We start from the raw sequence: 22,159 nt of genomic DNA on the forward strand, positions 1-22,159 counted from the left end.
GGGTGTTAACCCCCTGGTATCCTGGGTAAATTCCCAATCTAGCCCTCATACCATCACGGCCACCTAACCATCCCCAGCATCCGATTGGTTCATTCCTCTCCCCTGTAACTATTCCCCAGGTCGTTGCTGTAAATGAGAACGTGTTCTCAGTCAACTTAGCTGGTTAAATAAGGGTTTAATGAAAGTTAATCCATGTGGTGTCGAGAGGTGGTGGTGTTGCAGACGTGCCCAAAGTAATTGCCCCTCATGGAAACAGTGGTTTTAATTGAATTTAAATTGGATTGAAAAGCACTATATAATAATATTATTGTTGTTGTTATTGTAGCTGTTGGTTGGGAGCCCCCGTGTGACCACGGGGCGGAGATCTCCTCCTACCTCATAGACCTGGGAGAGCGGCAGTCCATCTCTGTAGGACCAGTCACCAAGTATATCATTCAGCATCTGCAACCGGACACCAGCTACAGGTACACACAAACACACTACACACACTACACCAGGTACACACACACACACACTACACACACACACTACACACACTACACCAGGTACACACACACACACTGCACCAGGTACACACACACACACACTACACAAACACACTACACACACTACACCAGGTACACACACACACACACTACACACACACACTACACACACTACACCAGGTACACACACACACACTGCACCAGGTACACACACACACACACTACACCAGGTACACACACACACACACAACACCAGGTACACACACACACACACACACTACACCAGGTACACACACTACACACACTACACCAGGTACACACACACACACACTACACACACTACACCAGGTACACACACACACACTGCACCAGGTACACACACACACACACACACACACACACACTACACCAGGTACACACACACACTACACCAGGTACACACACACACACACACTACACCAGGTACACGCCTCTAAACCATGTCTCTGTCTCTCCTCCCTCCATGTCTCTCCTCTCCTCCCTCCCTCCATGTCTCTGTCTCTCCTCCCTCCATGTCTCTCCTCTCCTCCCTCCCTCCATGTCTCTCCTCTCCTCCCTCCCTACATGTCTCTCCTCTCCTCCCTCCCTCCATGTCTCTCCTCTCCTCCCTCCCTCCATGTCTCTGTCTCTCCTCCCTCCATGTTTCTCCTCTCCTCCCTCCCTCCATGTCTCTGTCTCTCCTCCCTCCATGTCTCTGTCTCTCCTCTCCTACATGTTTCTCCTCTCCTCCCTCCCTACATGTCTCTCCTCTCCTCCCTCCCTCCATGTCTCTGTCTCTCCTCCCTCCCTCCATGTTTCTCCTCTCCTCCCTCGCTACATGTCTCTGTCTCTCCTCCCTCCCTACATGTCTCTCCTCTCCTCCCTCCCTCCATGTCTCTGTCTCTCCTCCCTCCCTACATGTTTCTCCTCTCCTCCCTCCATGTCTCTGTTTCTCCTCTCCTCCCTCCATGTTTCTCCTCTCCTCCCTCCCTACATGTCTCTCCTCCCTCCCTACATGTTTCTCCTCTCCTTCCTGTCTCCTCCTTGTTAGGATTCGGATCCAGGCTCTGAACAGCCTGGGATCAGGTCCGTTTAGCCACACCTTTAAGTTGAAGACCAAGCCTCTCCCTCCACAGCCCCCGCGGCTAGAGTGTACTGCGTTCAGTCACCAGACCCTCCGGCTGAAGTGGGGTGACGGCCCGGCCAAGGCCACGCCCTCAGACGCCCTCCAGTACCAGCTGCAGATGGAGGACAAGAGAGGCAGGTTGGTAGCCTGGTTAAATCCCCTACAGTATCATTAGTACCAGCTGCAGGTTGGTAGCCTGGTTAAACCCCCTACAGTATCATTAGTACCAGCTGCAGGTTGGTAGCCTGGTTAAACCCCCTACAGTATCATTAGTACCAGCTGCAGGTTGGTAGCCTGGTTAAACCCCCTACAGTATCATTAGTACCAGCTGCAGGTTGGTAGCCTGGTTAAACCCCCTACAGTATCATTAGTACCAGCTGCAGGTTGGTAGCCTGGTTAAACCCCCTACAGTATCATTAGTACCAGCTGCAGGTTGGTAGCCTGGTTAAACCCCCTACAGTATCATTAGTACCAGCTGCAGGTTGGTAGCCTGGTTAAACCCCCTACGGTATCATTAGTACCAGCTGCAGGTTGGTAGCCTGGTTAAACCCCCTACAGTATCATTAGTACCAGCTGCAGGTTGGTAGCCTGGTTAAACCCCCTACAGTATCATTAGTACCAGCTGCAGGTTGGTAGCCTGGTTAAACCCTACAGTATCATTAGTACCAGCTGCAGGTTGGTAGCCTGGTTAAACCCCCTACAGTATCATTAGTACCAGCTGCAGGTTGGTAGCCTGGTTAAACCCCCTACAGTATCATTAGTACCAGCTGCAGGTTGGTAGCCTGGTTAAACCCCCTACAGTATCATTAGTACCAGCTGCAGGTTGGTAGCCTGGTTAAACCCCCTACAGTATCATTAGTACCAGCTGCAGGTTGGTAGCCTGGTTAAACCCCCTACAGTATCATTAGTACCAGCTGCAGGTTGGTAGCCTGGTTAAACCCCCTACGGTATCATTAGTACCAGCTGCAGGTTGGTAGCCTGGTTAAACCCCCTACGGTATCATTAGTACCAGCTGCAGGTTGGTAGCCTGGTTAAACCCTACATTATCATTAGTACCAGCTGCAGGTTGGTAGCCTGGTTAAACCCCCTACAGTATCATTAGTACCAGCTGCAGGTTGGTAGCCTGGTTAAACCCCCTACGGTATCATTAGTACCAGCTGCAGGTTGGTAGCCTGGTTAAACCCCCTACGGTATCATTAGTACCAGCTGCAGGTTGGTAGCCTGGTTAAACCCTACATTATCATTAGTACCAGCTGCAGGTTGGTAGCCTGGTTAAACCCCCTACAGTATCATTAGTACCAGCTGCAGGTTGGTAGCCTGGTTAAACCCCCTACGGTATCATTAGTACCAGCTGCAGGTTGGTAGCCTGGTTAAACCCCCTACAGTATCATTAGTACCAGCTGCAGGTTGGTAGCCTGGTTAAACCCCCTACAGTATCATTAGTACCAGCTGCAGGTTGGTAGCCTGGTTAAACCCCCTACGGTATCATTAGTACCAGCTGCAGGTTGGTAGCCTGGTTAAACCCCCTACAGTATCATTAGTACCAGCTGCAGGTTGGTAGCCTGGTTAAACCCCCTACAGTATCATTAGTACCAACTGCAGGTTGGTAGCCTGGTTAAACCCCCTACAGTATCATTAGTACCAGCTGCAGGTTGGTAGCCTGGTTAAACCCCCTACAGTATCATTAGTACCAGCTGCAGGTTGGTAGCCTGGTTAAACCCCCTACAGTATCATTAGTACCAGCTGCAGGTTGGTAGCCTGGTTAAACCCCCTACAGTATCATTAGTACCAGCTGCAGGTTGGTAGCCTGGTTAAACCCCCTACAGTATCATTAGTACCAGCTGCAGGTTGGTAGCCTGGTTAAACCCCCTACAGTATCATTAGTACCAGCTGCAGGTTGGTAGCCTGGTTAAACCCCCTACAGTATCATTAGTACCAGCTGCAGGTTGGTAGCCTGGTTAAACCCCCTACAGTATCATTAGTACCAGCTGCAGGTTGGTAGCCTGGTTAAACCCCCTACAGTATCATTAGTACCAGCTGCAGGTTGGTAGCCTGGTTAAACCCCCTACAGTATCATTAGTACCAGCTGCAGGTTGGTAGCCTGGTTAAACCCCCTACAGTATCATTAGTACCAGCTGCAGGTTGGTAGCCTGGTTAAACCCCCTACAGTATCATTAGTACCAGCTGCAGGTTGGTAGCCTGGTTAAACCCCCTACAGTATCATTAGTACCAGCTGCAGGTTGGTAGCCTGGTTAAACCCTACAGTATCATTAGTACCAGCTGCAGGTTGGTAGCCTGGTTAAACCCTACAGTATCATTAGTACCAGCTGCAGGTTGGTAGCCTGGTTAAACCCCCTACAGTATCATTAGTACCAGCTGCAGGTTGGTAGCCTGGTTAAACCCCCTACAGTATCATTAGTACCAGCTGCAGGTTGGTAGCCTGGTTAAACCCCCTACAGTATCATTAGTACCAGCTGCAGGTTGGTAGCCTGGTTAAACCCCCTACAGTATCATTAGTACCAGCTGCAGGTTGGTAGCCTGGTTAAACCCCCTACAGTATCATTAGTACCAGCTGCAGGTTGGTAGCCTGGTTAAACCCCCTACAGTATCATTAGTACCAGCTGCAGGTTGGTAGCCTGGTTAAACCCCCTACAGTATCATTAGTACCAGCTGCAGGTTGGTAGCCTGGTTAAACCCCCTACAGTATCATTAGTACCAGCTGCAGGTTGGTAGCCTGGTTAAACCCCCTACAGTATCATTAGTACCAGCTGCAGGTTGGTAGCCTGGTTAAACCCCCTACGGTATCATTAGTACCAGCTGCAGGTTGGTAGCCTGGTTAAACCCTACAGTATCATTAGTACCAGCTGCAGGTTGGTAGCCTGGTTAAACCCCCTACAGTATCATTAGTACCAGCTGCAGGTTGGTAGCCTGGTTAAACCCCCTACAGTATCATTAGTACCAGCTGCAGGTTGGTAGCCTGGTTAAACCCCCTACAGTATCATTAGTACCAGCTGCAGGTTGGTAGCCTGGTTAAACCCCCTACAGTATCATTAGTACCAGCTGCAGGTTGGTAGCCTGGTTAAACCCCCTACAGTATCATTAGTACCAGCTGCAGGTTGGTAGCCTGGTTAAACCCCCTACAGTATCATTAGTACCAGCTGCAGGTTGGTAGCCTGGTTAAACCCCCTACAGTATCATTAGTACCAGCTGCAGGTTGGTAGCCTGGTTAAACCCCCTACAGTATCATTAGTACCAGCTGCAGGTTGGTAGCCTGGTTAAACCCCCTACAGTATCATTAGCCTGGAATCTCTGGATGGAAATATATGGTGTGTATATATACTGTCATTATAAAACAGGTTGTCTGGATGCTGATTGGCTGATAGCAGGGAGTTATTCGCCACATTCCCCGGGTAATACCTGTTAAGTTCCATTTCAATTATCCGCTGTCCCACAGCCCAGCCAGGCAATTTATGAACGTAATCTCTCCCCCCTTAGTTGGCTAGCTAGCAAAGGAGAAGTAGGTAGTCTCCATGGCAACCTTGCTTGCTTATAATGTCCATGACAATAGAATAGACAACCAGCCCGTTTGGCGTGCAACTTCAAGAATCTCAAAACTAGCAACTTGCTTTTTTGCCAGGACTAAGGGAAAAGGTGGGGATACCTAGTTAGGTGTCCAACTGAATGTATTCAACTGAAATGTGTCTTCCTCTCTGATCTATTGTTCACAATGTCAGAACAATAGATCGACTGGCAAGACGGGTGTTAATATGGTGCCGCTTTTGAAACTGTAACCTTCAGTTTTAGCGAAGTGTTGGAAATGATTCAAACTGAATGTGTTGCCTTGTCCAAATAAGGAGACTGGCAGACGACCTGTTTTCTACCTTTCTCCCTGTCGTCCCCTCTCTCCTCTCCAGGTTCGTCTCCTTGTACAGAGGGCCCTGCCACACTCACAAAGTCCAGCGGCTCAATGAGTCTACCTCGTACATGTTCCGCATCCAGGCCTTCAACGAGGCGGGCCAAGGCCCCTTCTCCACTGTTTACACCTTCACCACCCCCCGCTCGCCCCCTGCCCCGATTAAAGGTACATCTCACCTCTGTAATGTATAGACCTTCACCAGTCCTGTCCTGTTCTCTCCCATCCTCTCACCTCTGTAATGTATAGACCTTCACCAGGCCAGTCCTGTCCTGTTCTCTCCCATCCTCTCACCTCTGTAATGTATAGACCTGTATTCCTCTGTGGCTCACCTCCTGACTCGCCTTTCAGCCTCACTGTCCTCGCCTTTCAGCATCACTGTCCTCACCTTTCTCCTGACTCACCTTTCAGCCTCACTGTCCTCACCTTTCAGCCTCACTGTCCTCGCCTTTCAGCATCACTGTCCTCGCCTTTCAGCATCACTGTCCTCACCTTTCAGCCTCACTGTTCTCACCTTTCAGCCTCAGTCCTCACCTTTCAGCCTCACTGTCCTCGCCTTTCAGCATCACTGTCCTCGCCTTTCAGCCTCACTGTCCTCGCCTTTCAGCCTCACTGTCCTCGCCTTTCAGCCTCACTGTCCTCGCCTTTCAGCCTCACTGTCCTCGCCTTTCAGCCTCACTGTCCTCGCCTTTCAGCCTCACTGTCCTCGCCTTTCAGCCTCACTGTCCTCACCTTTCAGCCTCACTGTCCTCACCTTTCAGCCTCACTGTCCTCACCTTTCAGCCTCACTGTCCTCGCCTTTCAGCATCACTGTCCTCACCTTTCAGCCTCACTGTCCTCACCTTTCAGCCTCACAGTCCTCGCCTTTCAGCATCACTGTCCTCACCTTTCAGCCTCACTGTCCTCACCTTTCAGCCTCACTGTCCTCACCTTTCAGCCTCACTGTCCTCGCCTTTCAGCATCACTGTCCTCGCCTTTCAGCATCACTGTCCTCGCCTTTCAGCCTCACTGTCCTCGCCTTTCAGCATCACTGTCCTCGCCTTTCAGCATCACTGTCCTCACCTTTCAGCCTCACTGTCCTCACCTTTCATTCTTAATCTTTGGCCGTGTTGTACTCTCTCTCTGTAGCTCCCCGAGTGGAGCGTGTGGAGGACATGTCTTCAGTCTGTGAGGTGAGCTGGGAGCCCCTGCTGCCCATGAAGGGAGACCCCATCATCTACACGGTGCAAAGCATGATGGGTAACTCTGAGTACAAACAGGTAAGAAGAATGAGAAGGGATGTGATTTGTGTAGCACTGGATGGGGGGGGGGAACTCACCACAGCTAATTGTTGATGTGTAACACCCCACTGAAGTCATACCACGTTAGCTTGTCCATGAATTCACGTCACTGTCTTAAGTCATCGCTGTACAACAGTGGTCACCAACCGGTGGATCACCATCAGCTGGTCGATGTCCAAGGCATTCCAGAAGGTAGAACTACTCCGGCCTACCCAGCAGCCCCAGAGACCTGTAGAAGGTTAACTAGCTAACGTTGCCCATGAATGGAAGTTAGGCTAGCGAGCAAGTATTTTAGCCAGGTAGCCTTAAAAGCGTGTACTGTACGACAGAGTGAGAGACTGTTTCATCAACATGAAAGAAAGGAGGAGGGAATTGGTATTTCTCTGCAAGTAGGGTGAGTCAACATGTTTTTCTGCTTACGCACGAAAGCAGGCACACACACACACACACACACACACACACACACACACACACACACACACACGCAAGAAATCAGAACCATGGACAGACTTGAATGGTTACAACCATCACTGCAGCTGTAATGAATGGGTACAACCAGCACTGCAGCTGTAATGAATGGGTACAACCAGCACTGCAGCTGTAATGAATGGGTACAACCAGCACTGCAGCTGTAATGAATGGGTACAACCAGCACTGCAGCTGTAATGAATGGATACAACCATCACTGCAGCTGTAATGAATGGATACAACCAGCACTGCAGCTGTAATGAATGGATACAACCATCACTGCAGCTGTAATGAATGGGTACAACCAGCACTGCAGCTGTAATGAATGGGTACAACCAGCACTGCAGCTGTAATGAATGGATACAACCATCACTGCAGCTGTAATGAATGGGTACAACCAGCACTGCAGCTGTAATGAATGGGTACAACCAGCACTGTAGCTGTAATGAATGGGTACAACCAGCACTGCAGCTGTAATGAATGGTTACAACCAGCACTGCAGCTGTAATGAATGAATACAACCATCACTGCAGCTGTAATGAATGGGTACAACCATCACTGCAGCTGTAATGAATGGGTACAACCAGCACTGCAGCTGTAATGAATGGGTACAACCAGCACTGCAGCTGTAATGAATGAATACAACCAGCACTTCAGCTGTAATGAATGGGTACAACCAGCACTGCAGCTGTAATGAATGGGTACAACCAGCACTGCAGCTGTAATGAATGGGTACAACCAGCACTGCAGCTGTAATGAATGGGTACAACCAGCACTGCAGCTGTAATCAGTAACAGTGTATCTATACGCTTGAGTTGTTGTTATCAGCAGCGTTATTTCACTTTCTCTGGTCAAAGGAGTAACAACATTAATTGGTACATGAGGCAGAAATAATGCAGTGTGACTTAGGTTTCACCATCAGCTGGAAGACTGAGTCAGGTGAGAGAGAGTGGAGGGACAGCGAGTCGGGTGAGAGAGAGTGGAGGGACAGTGAGTCAGGTGAGAGAGAGCGGAGGGACAGCGAGTCGGGTGAGAGAGCGGAGGGACAGCGAGTCGGGTGAGCGAGCGCGGAGGGACAGCGAGTCGGGTGAGCGAGCGCGGAGGGACAGCGAGTCGGGTGAGCGAGAGCGGAGGGACAGCGAGTCGGGTGAGAGAGCGGAGGGACAGCGAGTCGGGTGAGAGAGCGGAGGGACAGCGAGTCGGGTGAGAGAGCGGAGGGACAGCGAGTCGGGTGAGAGAGCGCGGAGGGACAGCGAGTCGGGTGAGAGAGCGCGGAGGGACAGCGAGTCGGGTGAGAGAGCGGAGGGACAGCGAGTCGGGTGAGAGAGCGGAGGGACAGCGAGTCGGGTGAGCGAGCGCGGAGGGACAGCGAGTCGGGTGAGCGAGCGCGGAGGGACAGCGAGTCGGGTGAGAGAGCGCGGAGGGACAGCGAGTCGGGTGAGAGAGCGCGGAGGGACAGCGAGTCGGGTGAGAGAGCGCGGAGGGACAGCGAGTCGGGTGAGAGAGCGCGGAGGGACAGCGAGTCGGGTGAGAGAGCGGAGGGACAGCGAGTCGGGTGAGCGAGAGCCTCACCCCTGCTCCCTCACCTCAGACTGACCATCAACATTAACATATTACCAGTGTGATCATATACCAAAACATTTACATCATTTCAAAATGATCTGAGAAGAACAACATTGACAGGGCAATTCAAGCGTAGCCAATATTCAGTGATAATATACTGGTCCTATAGCCTTACTGCACAAACCTCACTGCTACAGAACTGTGTTTAATAGCTTAACGTTGCACATTCTTACGGTTTTAAATCATGTTTAAAAAAATAACATAAAAAATCAGAGCGGTAGATCTCGGCTTGCATCAGGAAGTGTTCTTGACTCAGCAAAAGGCTGGTGACCACTCTGCTGTACAACAACTACATTATGCAAATAGACGGATGTTTTCTGTTGTGCCCGTTAGCGCAGCTGTACGAGTTCTTCATCAGGCCGAATGGTGATTCCTCTGTCTAAATGCATCGTTATGATGGACGTTGATCCCTGACGAGACCCCAGGTGTCTAGCCTCCCTCTCCATCCCTCTCAGCAGTAACTCTTAGCAGGCTAACCAGGAGTTATGGTGGGCTCAGCAGTAACTCTTAGCAGGCTAACCTGCCGTTATGGTGGGCTCAGCAGTAACTCTTAGCAGGCTAACCTGCCGTTATGGTGGGCTCAGCAGTAACTCTTAGCAGGCTAACCTGGAGTAATGGTGGGCTCAGCAGTAACTCTTAGCAGGCTAACCTGGAGTTATGGTGGGCTCAGGAGTAATGGTGGGCTCAGCAGTAACTCTTAGCAGGCTAACCTGGAGTTATGGTGGGCTCAGCAGTAACTCTTAGCAGGCTAACCAGGAGTTATGGTGGGCTCAGCAGTAACTCTTAGTAGGCTAACCAGGAGTTATGGTGGGCTCAGCAGTAACTCTTAGCAGGCTAACCAGGAGTTATGGTGGGCTCAGCAGTAACTCTTAGCATGCTAACCTGGAGTTATGGTGGGCTCAGCAGTAACTCTTAGCAGGCTAACCAGGAGTTATGGTGGGCTCAGCAGTAACTCTTAGCAGGCTAACCAGGGGTTATGGTGGGCTCAATAGTAACTCTTAGCAGGCTAACCAGGAGTAATGGTGGGCTCAGCAGTAACTCTTAGCAGGCTAACCAGGCGTTATGGTGGGCTCAGCAGTAACTCTTAGCAGGCTAACCAGGGGTTATGGTGGGCTCAATAGTAACTCTTAGCAGGCTAACCTGGAGTAATGGTGGGCTCAATAGTAACTCTTAGCAGGCTAACCTGGAGTAATGGTGGGCTCAGCAGTAACTCTTAGCAGGCCAACATGCAGTAATTTGTATTTTATTTTATTAGGGTATCCATTAGCCAATGGCAACAGCAAGTCTTACTGGGGTCCAACACATAGAGAAAAGACATTACAGACAAAATACGTTTTTTTAACATACATTTAAAAACATGAGCATGTAGTATTTTATGTGTGCATTCGAGGTCTTCATGGGTGTAAAAGTTGGACTCGTTTCCCGAAATGGACCGTTTCCCACCCGGACCCTGTATGCATAAATAAAATACAAATAATATAGAGACCCGTTCCGTCCAGACTCGGTCCGATCTGAGTGAGGGAAGCAGCAGAAAAGTATATTTTTTTAATGGTACTTTATTAACCAGAGCTGATAAACCGCGAGAGGAGGGAGAGAGGCGAGGCTCTTGCAGGCGGGGAGGGGAAGTACTGTGAGTGAGTGACACAGGGAGGAGGAAGAGAGAGAGACTGCAACCGACCAAGCCGACTCAAGCTATAGTAGACTAATAGCTGCCATAGCTAGGTTATTTATCATCAATATGATGATAGTAGCTGTCTGGACTGCATCAAACCAGGAGAAGTAAGTTAAGCTAGCTAACGTTAGCTAGCTAGGCTAATTGAGACTGTAGTGTGTCCTACAGTTACAAATAACAACAACAACTCCATTCAGGATATGAAGTAGCCTACCTGTTGTCTCTTAGTCATTGTAGATTGTTCTTCTCCTTTTTAACATTTTAATTCCATCATTTTAATTCCGTCTTCCAGCAGTGGTGTTGGAATCTGATTGGACCCTTCCAGACAAGTCCGTTAAAATTACACATACCCGAGACCCGTGACAATCATGTCAGATCCGACCCGGACTCGTGGATCCGGACCCGCTCGGGTCCCGGATTTGGGTCTCAGGTATTCGAGGACAGGTGGATCCGTGAAGGCCTCTAGTATGTGTCTATCAGCGACACATACGCTACCTGTCCAAAGTTTTACATCTGCTCATTCAAGGGTTTTTTCTTTATTTGTACTATTTTCTACATTGTAGAATAATAGTGGAGACATCAAACCTATGAAATAACACATATGGAATCATGTTGTCACCAAAAAAAAGGTGTTAAACAAAATATATTTTATATTTGAGATTCTTCAAATAGCCACCCTTTGCCTTGATGACAGCCATTGAATCTGTATGTTTTTTTGACCATGACAGTTTACAATCTAAGGTAACACCAAGTTTATTTAGTCTACTCAACTTGTTCAACAGCCACCACCATTCATTACCAGGTCTAGCTGAGGTCTAGACCTTAGGGAATGATATGTATCAAAAACAATGCTCTTAGAGATGTTCAGGACTAGTTTATTACTCGCCACCCCGTCTAAAACTGACTGCAACTCATTGTTTAGGGTTTCAGTGACTTCATTAGCTGTGGTTGCTGACACGTATAAGGTTGAATCATCAGCATACATGGACACACATGCTTTGTTAAATGCCAATCGGCGGGTCATTGGTAAAAATAGAAAAGGGTAGAGGGCCAAGAGAGCTGCCCTGCGGTACACCATTACAGAGAAGGTTCCATTAAAGAAAACCCTCTTAGTTCTATTAGATAGATGGCTCCGAATCCACAATATGGCAGAGGTTGAAGAGCCATAACAGTAATGGCTATGGTAATGTTGGGCTCAGAGGCTGCTGCTGGCTGACGCTAATCTGCCTGGATATGACAACCAAATTAAATAAGGAAGCTGTATGTGTCTGCCATTTTACACAGAGCTTTGTCCTTTCATCACTCCAATCACAGGCCTCCAAGCTACAGAGGCAGACCATGTCTTCTGTCTCCCTCCTGCTTCCTTCCTGAAAATTAACCTCCCTTTCCTCGCTTACCTCTCTCTTTCCTGTATCAATTCAATTCAAAAGGCTTTATTGACACGGGAAACATATGTTAACATTGCCAGAGCAAGTGAAATAGATTATAAACAATAAAATATGAACAGTAAACATTACACTCACAAAAGTTCCAAAGGAATAAAGACATTTCAAATGCCAGTGTTGTAACGATGGGCAAGTAGTTAAATTACAAAAGGAAAAATAAATAAATATGGGTTTTATTTACAATGGTGTTTGTTCTTCACTGGTTGTCCTTTTCTTTTCGCTGTCTGTCTCCTCTGTCTCTCGCTGTCTCTCTCTCTCCCTCGCTGTCTCTCTCTCTCCCTCGCTGTCTCTCTCTCTCCCTCGCTGTCTCTCTCTCCCTCGCTGTCTCTCTCTCTCCCTCGCTGTCTCTCTCTCCCTCGCTGTCTCTCTCTCTCCCTCGCTGTCTCTCTCTCTCCCTCGCTGTCTCTCTCTCTCCCTCGCTGTCTCTCTCTCTCCCTCGCTGTCTCTCTCTCCCTCGCTGTCTCTCTCTCCCTCGCTGTCTCTCTCTCTCCCTCGCTCGCTCTCTCTCTCCCTCGCTGTCTCTCTCTCTCGCGCGCTCGCTGTCTCTCTCTCTCCCTCGCTCTCTCCCTCGCTCGCTCTCTCTCTCTCTCTCCCTCTCTCTCTCTCTCTCTCCCTCGCTCGCTCTCTCTCCCTCGCTCTCTCTCTCTCCCTCGCTCTCTCTCTCTCTCCCTCGCTGTCTCTCTCTCTCCATCGCTGTCTCTCTCTCTCCATCGCTGTCTCTCTCTCTCCCTCGCTGTCTCCCTCGCTGTCTCCCTCGCTGTCTCCCTCGCTGTCTCCCTCGCTGTCTCCCTCGCTGTCTCTCTCGCTGTCTCTCTCGCTGTCTCTCTCGCTGTCTCTCTCGCTGTCTCTCTCGCTGTCTCTCCCTCCCTCTCTCTCCCTCCCTCCCTCGCTCTCTCTCTCTCCCTCGCTCTCTCTCTCTCTCCCTCGCTCTCTCTCTCTCCTCTCTCTCTCTCCCTCGCTCTCTCTCTCTCCCTCGCTCTCTCTCTCTCCCTCGCTCTCTCTCTCTCCCTCGCTCTCTCTCTCTCTCCCTCGCTGTCTCTCTCTCCCTCGCTGTCTCTCTCTCTCCCTCGCTGTCTCTCTCTCTCCCTCGCTGTCTCTCTCTCTCCCTCGCTGTCTCTCTCTCTCGCTGTCTCTCTCGCTGTCTCTCTCGCTGTCTCTCTCGCTGTCTCTCTCTCTCTCTCGCGCTCGCTGTCTCTCTCTCTCGCGCGCTCGCTGTCTCTCTCTCTCTCGCGCTCGCTGTCTCTCTCTCTCTCGCGCTCGCTGTCTCTCTCGCGCTCGCTGTCTCTCTCGCGCTCGCTGTCTCTCTCGCGCTCGCTGTCTCTCTCGCGCTCGCTGTCTCTCTCTCTCTCGCGCTCGCTGTCTCTCTCGCGCTCGCTGTCTCTCTCTCTCGCGCGCTCGCTGTCTCTCTCTCTCGCGCGCTCGCTGTCTCTCTCTCGCGCGCGCTCGCTGTCTCTCTCTCTCGCGCACTCGCTGTCTCTCTCTCTCGCGCGCTCGCTGTCTCTCTCTCTCGCGCGCTCGCTGTCTCTCTCTCTCGCGCGCTCGCTGTCTCTCTCTCTCGCGCGCTCGCTGTCTCTCTCTCTCGCGCGCTCGCTGTCTCTCTCTCTCGCGCGCTCGCTGTCTCTCTCTCTCGCGCGCTCGCTGTCTCTCTCGCGCTCGCTGTCTCTCTCGCGCTCGCTGTCTCTCTCGCGCTCGCTGTCTCTCTCTCTCTCGCGCTCGCTGTCTCTCTCTCTCTCGCGCTCGCTGTCTCTCTCTCTCTCGCGCTCGCTGTCTCTCTCTCTCTCGCGCTCGCTGTCTCTCTCTCTCCCTCGCTGTCTCTCTCTCTCCCTCGCTGTCTCTCTCTCTCCCTCGCTGTCTCTCTCTCTCCCTCGCTGTCTCTCTCTCTCCCTCGCTGTCTCTCTCTCTCCCTCGCTGTCTCTCTCTCTCGCTGTCTCTCTCTCTCGCTGTCTCTCTCGCTGTCTCTCTCGCTGTCTCTCTCTCTCTCTCGCGCTCGCTGTCTCTCTCTCGCGCGCTCGCTGTCTCTCTCTCTCTCGCGCTCGCTGTCTCTCTCGCGCTCGCTGTCTCTCTCTCTCTCGCGCTCGCTGTCTCTCTCGCGCTCGCTGTCTCTCTCGCGCTCGCTGTCTCTCTCTCTCTCGCGCTCGCTGTCTCTCTCTCTCTCGCGCTCGCTGTCTCTCTCTCTCGCGCGCTCGCTGTCTCTCTCTCTCGCGCGCTCGCTGTCTCTCTCTCTCGCGCGCTCGCTGTCTCTCTCTCTCGCGCGCTCGCTGTCTCTCTCTCTCGCGCGCTCGCTGTCTCTCTCTCTCGCGCGCTCGCTGTCTCTCTCTCTCGCGCGCGCGCTCGCTGTCTCTCTCTCTCGCGCGCTCGCTCGCTGTCTCTCTCGCGCGCTCGCTCGCTGTCTCTCTCTCTCGCGCGCTCGCTCGCTGTCTCTCTCTCTCGCGCGCTCGCTCGCTGTCTCTCTCTCTCGCTGTCTCGCTCGCTGTCTCTCTCTCTCGCTGTCTCTCTCTCTCCCTCGCTGTCTCTCTCTCTCCCTCGCTGTCTCTCCCTCTCTCTCCCTCCCTCCCTCGCTCTCTCTCTCTCTCTCGCGCGCTCGCTGTCTCTCCCTCTCTCTCCCTCCCTCCCTCGCTCTCTCTCTCTCTCTCGCGCGCTCGCTGTCTCTCTCTCTCGCGCGCTCGCTGTCTCTCTCTCTCGCGCGCTCGCTGTCTCTCTCTCTCGCGCGCTCGCTGTCTCTCTCTCTCGCGCGCTCGCTGTCTCTCTCTCTCTCGCGCTCGCTGTCTCTCTCTCTCTCGCGCTCGCTGTCTCTCTCTCTCTCGCGCTCGCTGTCTCTCTCTCTCTCGCGCTCGCTGTCTCTCTCTCTCTCGCGCTCGCTGTCTTCTCTCGCGCTCGCTGTCTTCTCTCGCTCTCTCGCGCTCGCTGTCTTCTCTCGCTCTCTCGCGCTCGCTGTCTTCTCTCGCTGTCTTCTCTCGCTGTCTTCTCTCTCTCTCTCCGCTCTCGCTGTCTTCTCTCTCTCTCGCTGTCTTCTCTCCGCTCTCGCTGTCGTCTCTCTCTCCGCTCTCGCTGTCTTCTCTCTCTCACACTGTCTCTCTCTCTCCCTCTCTTCTCCAGGTGTAAAGAGGCTCTTCCATCCTTTACCAGGTGTATTCTAACCTCTCTTGTCTCTCTCCTCCAGGTGTATAAAGGTTCTGCCACCTCCTACCAGATGCCCGGCCTGCAGCCCAACAGTGAGTACCGCTTCAGGGTGTGTGCCATCCGCCAGTGCCAGGATGCTCCAGAGCTGAGTGGTCCCTACAGCCCCACGGTGACGCTCTCCCCCCAGCGCAGTGAGCTGTCAGCGGGCAGTGTGAGCAGTGTGGGCCCCCGGGCTGGAGCTGATCCAGCCAGGCCCTTAACAGATGAGCAGTGGGCTGCTCTCATCATCATGCTCTGTGCAGTCATCTCCATCCTCATCGCTTTCATCATCCAGTACTTTGTTATCAAGTGAGCTGTATCTCCCTCGTTCCTCTCCTCTGTCTCCTCCTCCCTTGTTCCTCCTTTCCTTCTCCTCCAAGCTGCAGGGTTACAGCTTTAATTTCCCGTTGATGTTGTAGTTTATTTCTGTTGTCACCTCTGGGTGATTATGATTAGCAGAGGGAGGGAGTCCAGGAGGCAGGTAGGAAGTCCAGAGGAAATGATATAATGTATTGCTATGATACCTTCCTGTCTTCCCCCCCTCCCAAACCTCCCTTTACAGAAGCCTCTCAATGTTTATCAAGACTCCGCTGTGGTTGGCTACCCTGCACAGAATAGAGTACCACATTATGAGTCATAATACCCATAAGACCTAGCGGTCAAACAGGGAAATGGTTCCAATAGTTTTTCCACCACATAGGGGATTTTAGAAACACTTAAAATTAAAGGGCTGTGTTTTGTAATAGGCTAACGCTGGCGTGACGTTTTGATAACCGTGTAAATCTCTTTCAGACAAGGTGACTTTTGTCAATATATTTGCCTGTATTTACCATGCAAAACTTAAACGCTAATTAGCTGCTAATGTGGCTATCATAAAGAACTACAAATCCCATGATGATCTGGACGAGACTGACGAATCGAGACAAAGGTAACAATCTCTGGATTAACTATCTAATGTTAGCTAAATGTAGTAATGAATAAATTGGCTACATTTTTTTTTTTTTAAATGGGCAATTTTGACAACTGTCTTGTGCAAGTTTTTTAAATTGACACAATACCTGTTAACAAAGGTGTCAGCTAGAGATGAGGTGCAGGAGCTGGCTGGGATTTGTAGTTTTGCATGTTGTCTACTTTGACGCTAATTAGCATTTTCACATCTGAGAGTAAAATGGAGCCGAAAAATATTGCTAAAAGTCCTAGAGAGATTTACACGGTTATCAAAACGTCACGCCAGCGTTAGCCTATTACAAAACACAGTCCTTTAATTTGAAGTGTTAATAAAATCCCCTATGTGGGGGGGAAAAACTATTGGAACCATTTCCCTGTTTGACCGCTAGGTCTTATGGGTATTATGACACCTCTCCACTGTGAGGCTCTATACTTCATTGTGATTGGTTAACCTGTACAGAATGGATAATGAAGGAGCAGGGATATACGGTTAAAAGAGATTTCACTCAGCATGTACGTGTCCGACCATATATATGTATAGATTATTCATTTATTTATATCTGAGTTTAAAAGGGGGCCGGTATGAAACTATATTAGTATGTAGGTTTATATTATGTAGCCTATGTGCTGTTAGAACCTGGGACCTGATTTTGGCCAGTGTTTTGCACAGAAGTGCATGTTCAGATAAGCAGGTGTAGGTGTGCCACAGTTACACATGCTGGCTTCACGTGCTCGTTGGGAAATAGGAAACTGGGCAATGGTAAGTCTGACCAGGATTTGTGTTCCAAGTGCTTTTGAAGTCAGAATAATTCTTCAACCGATTTAGATTCAAGCTAGCTTGCTAGGCTTGCTAACATTGCTTATAATAAAGTTAGCTAGCTTGCTTAACGTTGACAATATGGTCAGACTGGCTACGTTTATCCAAATTGATACGGTTATAATTGTCAGAAAGTCATTTGTTGTCATTTGTTTTGGTTGAAAAGGTTAAAGGTCTCAACTTGAGTAACAACATTTTCTCAAGAGTTTCCCCACTTGTAATTCCCGACTTCGTTCAAGTGAAATTTCCAACTGGGAACTCAGAGCTTCCGATAACTCTGCTTTGCATGTGAACACAGCAACAGTTAGGAAGTGGCTGGATGATGGGGTGGGGGGGGGGGGGGGGGTCATCCGAGGTCAGATGTACCGACAGAGATACCTAGGAAGGGGGAAGTGGCCACCACACCTTCTGTAGTTTATATAAAGGGTTAAATAGAGAGGAAGAATAAATATCCATTTCTTGTTTGCATTATAGAACATTCATTTAGCACTTTCCAACTTTCTTGATGTTCAGAATGTGTAGGGATGCAGAAGTTGACTGGAGAAATGTTAGTATATTTTTGTATAGTGCAGACACAAGGACCTGTTAGTTGTTGGAGAAATTAATCGCTCAGAAGTAGAGTTTAGGGGAAAATAAAACAAAAAAACCAAACTAACACAATGATGATGAATAATTCTAATTATTTTTACTATCATATAGTTATACTGTAGCTTGTATTTACAATCATGCAGAATTATTTTGTATTTTTTTTCTTCTTCAGCACAAAACATGTACTTTGCTTACTATCCTTATTCTGTCTCTTTTGTTTTGTTCTTCACTACTTCATTTTGCACCTTTAGTGAAAGAGGAACCCTTGACTGAATGTGTCTTGGTGTTGCTATCCATTTTATAGATCTACATATTTTCAGAGTGTACAAGCCCTACTGGTGTTTTGGGTGTTTTAAATGTTCTAGTACCTTCCACATGATGGGTTCTCATAGTAACAACAGATGTTTTTTTCCTCCCGTCGGTATCAGACCAGTTTGTTGTTTTCAGAGGATTAAAGAAAACAATACACTTGGATGTATTTTCTTTAATTTCTCAGAAGTTTTTTTCATTTTTTACAATTATTATTTTTTTTTTAGAAAACACAATTTGTTTTTGTTTATTTTATTTTTTTAGCAATATTGATTTGATGTTAGTAATAAACATAATACGTATAATAATAATCATGATGAAATTAAATAATAGTATTTGGAGGATTATCAATGTTTCTGATTTATTTTGATTTCTTTACATCAGAGTCATTCATGTGAATATCTATTTTTTATAAGATTGAACTATACGGTATTATATAAATTATGTCCAGAGAATATAAGAAAATACCTAAGTAGCTAAATAATCATAAACCATGAAAAGTAGAAACTACCGCAGATCAGAACTGTGTTAACTCGTACTTCCTGTTTAATCTATAAAGTTCGGCCTTTTTTCTTTCTTTTTTGCGGACACACACTTGTCACGCCATTTCACCCGGTGCATGGCGCTATACCTCACGGGGGGGGGGGGGGGGGTGTCGTAGATTTCAGCGTGCTTATGGGTGCACACAGTTTAGAGACCCAGCTGAGCACTCGCTCAAGTCTGGATGGTGGGATCTCTTCAACACACCGCTGAAGGTTTGCTAGTGCAAGGGGGGGCGTGTACAGTACAACGACTTTCAAAATCACATTAACCCACTGTCTTTTCTCCAGTATTGTCTTGTGATGGATCTTACGGTTTCATCAGGGAGCCTTAAAGAAGTAAACAAAACGGCATCGCTGAATTCACGCGCTATTGTTTTCTTATTTCACGCTGCCGCAGAATAGAAAGAAGCTAAACAAATGATTTTCAATTTCATTGAGTGACTTATCTCTCAACTTTAAACAAAGGAAGGGAATGTTCAATGAGGCTGGGTGTTTTAAGTATTCCTCCAGGATATTATGGTGTAGTTGGTGGATGATATGGATAATATGGTGTAGTTGGTAGATAATGTGGATAATATGGTGTAGTTGGTAGATAATGTGGATAATATGGTGTAGTTGGTAGATAATGTGATGTAGTTGGTAGATAATATGGTGTAGTTGGTGGATAATGTGGTGTAGTTGGTGGATAATGTGGTGTAGTTGGTGGATAATATGGTGTAGTTGGTGGATAATATGGTGTAGTTGGTGGATATTATGGTGTAGTTGGTAGATAATGTGGATAATATGGTGTAGTTGGTAGATAATGTGGTGTAGTTGGTGGATAATGTGGTGTAGTTGGTGGATAATATGGTGTAGTTGGTAGATAATATGGTGTAGTTGGTAGATAATATGGTGTAGTTGGTAGATAATATGGTGTAGTTGGTGGATATTATGGTGTAGTTGGTGGATAATATGGTGTAGTTGGTGGATATTATGGTGTAGTTGGTAGATAATATGGTGTAGTTGGTGGATATTATGGTGTAGTTGGTGGATAATATGGTGTAGTTGGTGGATATTATGGTGTAGTTGGTGGATAATGTGGTGTAGTTGGTGGATAATATGGTGTAGTTGGTAGATAATATGGTGTAGTTGGTAGATAATATGGTGTTAGTTGCCCTTCAACAAATATAGAAGACCCAAGGACATCCAAAATCCATCAGTTTAACGAATGAAGTAACGCTGATACTGAATGTGTGTGAGAGAGACAGAATCTAATTGACACGTAGTCAAATTCAATACGTCAATTCCAAAATACTGACATTTTAATCGATAACAAATTTACATGACCTTCCCCTGAATTCTATCAAATAAAATACTGAAGCCTTTAAAATATGCTAGCTAACTGAGAAACAGTTGACGGCATGATGACACAAGTCGCTGAAAAGGAAAGGCTCAATTAATCTGATCTTGTTCAATCGAAACACTAACAATTTAATCCCTGTGATCGACAGTCTACAGGTATTAATTGCATGTTGACTAACCAATCGCAGTGAAATTGGATAAATCTAGTCATGACCAGTTTCATATATTTAATTCAGTAGCCTAGTAGATTGGCTTGATAGCAGCCTTTATTAACGTTTTTGGTTTGACTAGCAAGCAAAACTTGACGTTACACATCGTTGACTTTTGGGACCCAATTTTCCAGCCACTTTTGTAGCTAGCTATCATTAGTAGAAATAAAGCCAAATGATGTCCTAATGTGAAAGTATAGATTATCCACCGTGATGTTGTCGGGTTAAGAAGTTATGACCGAGGTCCCCAGGCGGGGAGGGGTTCTACCCCTCCAGCCCTCTACCCCTGAACGTGGACGAGCGTCGGACAGTCCTTGCACTTTGAAACGCACTCTACACCCGTTATGTATAACTCCGCCCACCGGGTAAAAAATGGCATGAAAATGACAATGTCCCTTTTTTTCTCCTCTGTGTTGTTCCAAGTCCTTTGTAACCGATTGCCGAGTTATGCGAGCTAATCAATGTAGTCTGTGATCAGGCAGTAGTCTAGTGTTGTGTTTTGTTATGGACAAATATGATTCTGGCTGTCGCAACCATTTATAATGCTGACGATACAGGTACTTCGAAAAAAAACGTCTTTTGGGGGGGAAATTACATTTGATTTGGTCGACCAGGCATCGTTTGATTTCTGATGTCTAAACTCTTTTTTTTTTCTTTTTTTTTTTTGTCGTTTTAAAGAACTAAATTCCTATTTTTGATAGTGATTGCATCGTTGTGCCATTGTAACACCTCAGCATGGTGGCAGGTCAAACTACTACCGTCGGGGCTGAGCAGAGAATGAAGAAACTAAACGCTACAAATATAATGAGACCATTTTTATGTAATTTTAATGTTTGCAGTTACCTCATACACCGTACATTCCAAAATGAAAATTTGTTATAAATACTACAAGTACCAGACATATCACTTTCAAATGTTCGTTATGGGGGGGAAATAATGTATAATCATAAGTATGTATCTGTATAGCCATGATATCTACAAAGATCCATGCACAATAAAGATTTATAATTCGTAATTTCACCTTGTCTTGATTTTGTCATGTCATGTTTCCCTCTGCATTTTTGTGGACCACCCCCCCCCGGACAGGACCACAGTGTCCCCCGACCTGCATGTGGGCTCCCAGACAGTGTCCCAACGATTGACCACCTGGTCGTGGACTGGGGACGGACAAACAAACCCCACAGAGCCCCGGGACACAATTAGATCCAACCAAGTCATGAGAAAACAAAAACATAATTACTTGACACATTGGAAAGAATTAACAAAAAAAAACAGAGCAAACTAGAATGCTATTTGGCCCTAAACAGAGAGAGACACAGTGGCAGAATACCTGACCACTGTGACTGACCCAAACCTAAGGAAAGCTTTGACTATGTACAGACTCAGTGAGCATAGCCTTGCTATTGAGAAAGGCCACCGTAGGCAGACCTGGCTCTCAAGAGAAGACAGGCTATGTGCACACTGCCCACAAAATGAGGTGGAAACTGAGCTGCACTTCCCAATGTATGACCATATTAGAGACACATATTTCCCTCAGATTACACAGATCCACACAGAATTTGAAAAACAAATCCAATTTTGATAAACTCCCATATCTACTGGGTGAAATACCACAGTGTGTCATCACAGCAGCAAGATTTGTGACTTGAAGAACAAACACCATTGTAAATACAATCCATAATTATGTTTATTTCACCATGTTGAGAGAGAGACCTGGATCAGCAGCACGACCAGGTGGACTGGGGACGGCCAAGTGGCCCTGAGGCATTTAACGCACATACACCACGTACAGGCCCCACACCACCTGAGGTTTTAATTGAAGAGGTCAGTCCAAAGGATGTCAAGGATCAGGATTCTGTATGGAGGAATTAAGATTTCTCCCAGTGTGTTCTATAAAACATTGGAAAGGGCTAATCTTTGCAGTGCTAGAATGTTGAAAGTCTTTTACAGTTATTTTTTGTTACCTGTTAAGCTACATATATTTCTCTGAGCAATTGTATTTGTATAAAATAATATAATTTCCAACATTTTTGGAGCATACAATGTATTTTATACAATGTATTTTATAGTATTTTTTTGCTCATGTTTATCAAGGGTGTCAATAATTACCCATGATTCTTGAAGAATATAACTTATAAATGCCTCAATTGTCCTACCCCATCAGAACCCAAAGTACATGCTTGTTTTACTAGTAAACAGGCTCTGTATAGCAACGG

General features: G+C 47.8%; 1 protein-coding gene across 4 annotated transcripts in view; it reads left to right on the forward strand.

The window, feature by feature from the left end:
• The window catches only part of fndc3a (fibronectin type III domain containing 3A), a 155,653-nt gene extending 139,971 nt beyond the window's left edge, over window positions 1-15,682 (forward strand). For all 4 annotated transcript variants that reach the window (XM_029716051.1, XM_029716052.1, XM_029716050.1 and 1 more), the window contains 5 exons: window positions 326-464; window positions 1,555-1,767; window positions 5,544-5,710; window positions 6,671-6,801; window positions 15,191-15,682. In XM_029716051.1, coding sequence (XP_029571911.1) covers window positions 326-464; window positions 1,555-1,767; window positions 5,544-5,710; window positions 6,671-6,801; window positions 15,191-15,502 — 962 coding nt within the window. In that variant the 3' untranslated portion in view covers window positions 15,503-15,682. The remainder of the gene's footprint in view (window positions 1-325; window positions 465-1,554; window positions 1,768-5,543; window positions 5,711-6,670; window positions 6,802-15,190) is intronic.
• The last annotated feature ends 6,477 nt before the right edge of the window (window positions 15,683-22,159 follow it).

This window comes from Salmo trutta, chromosome 26, assembly GCF_901001165.1.
Source record: "Salmo trutta chromosome 26, fSalTru1.1, whole genome shotgun sequence".
Taxonomy (NCBI): Eukaryota; Metazoa; Chordata; class Actinopteri; order Salmoniformes; family Salmonidae; genus Salmo; species Salmo trutta.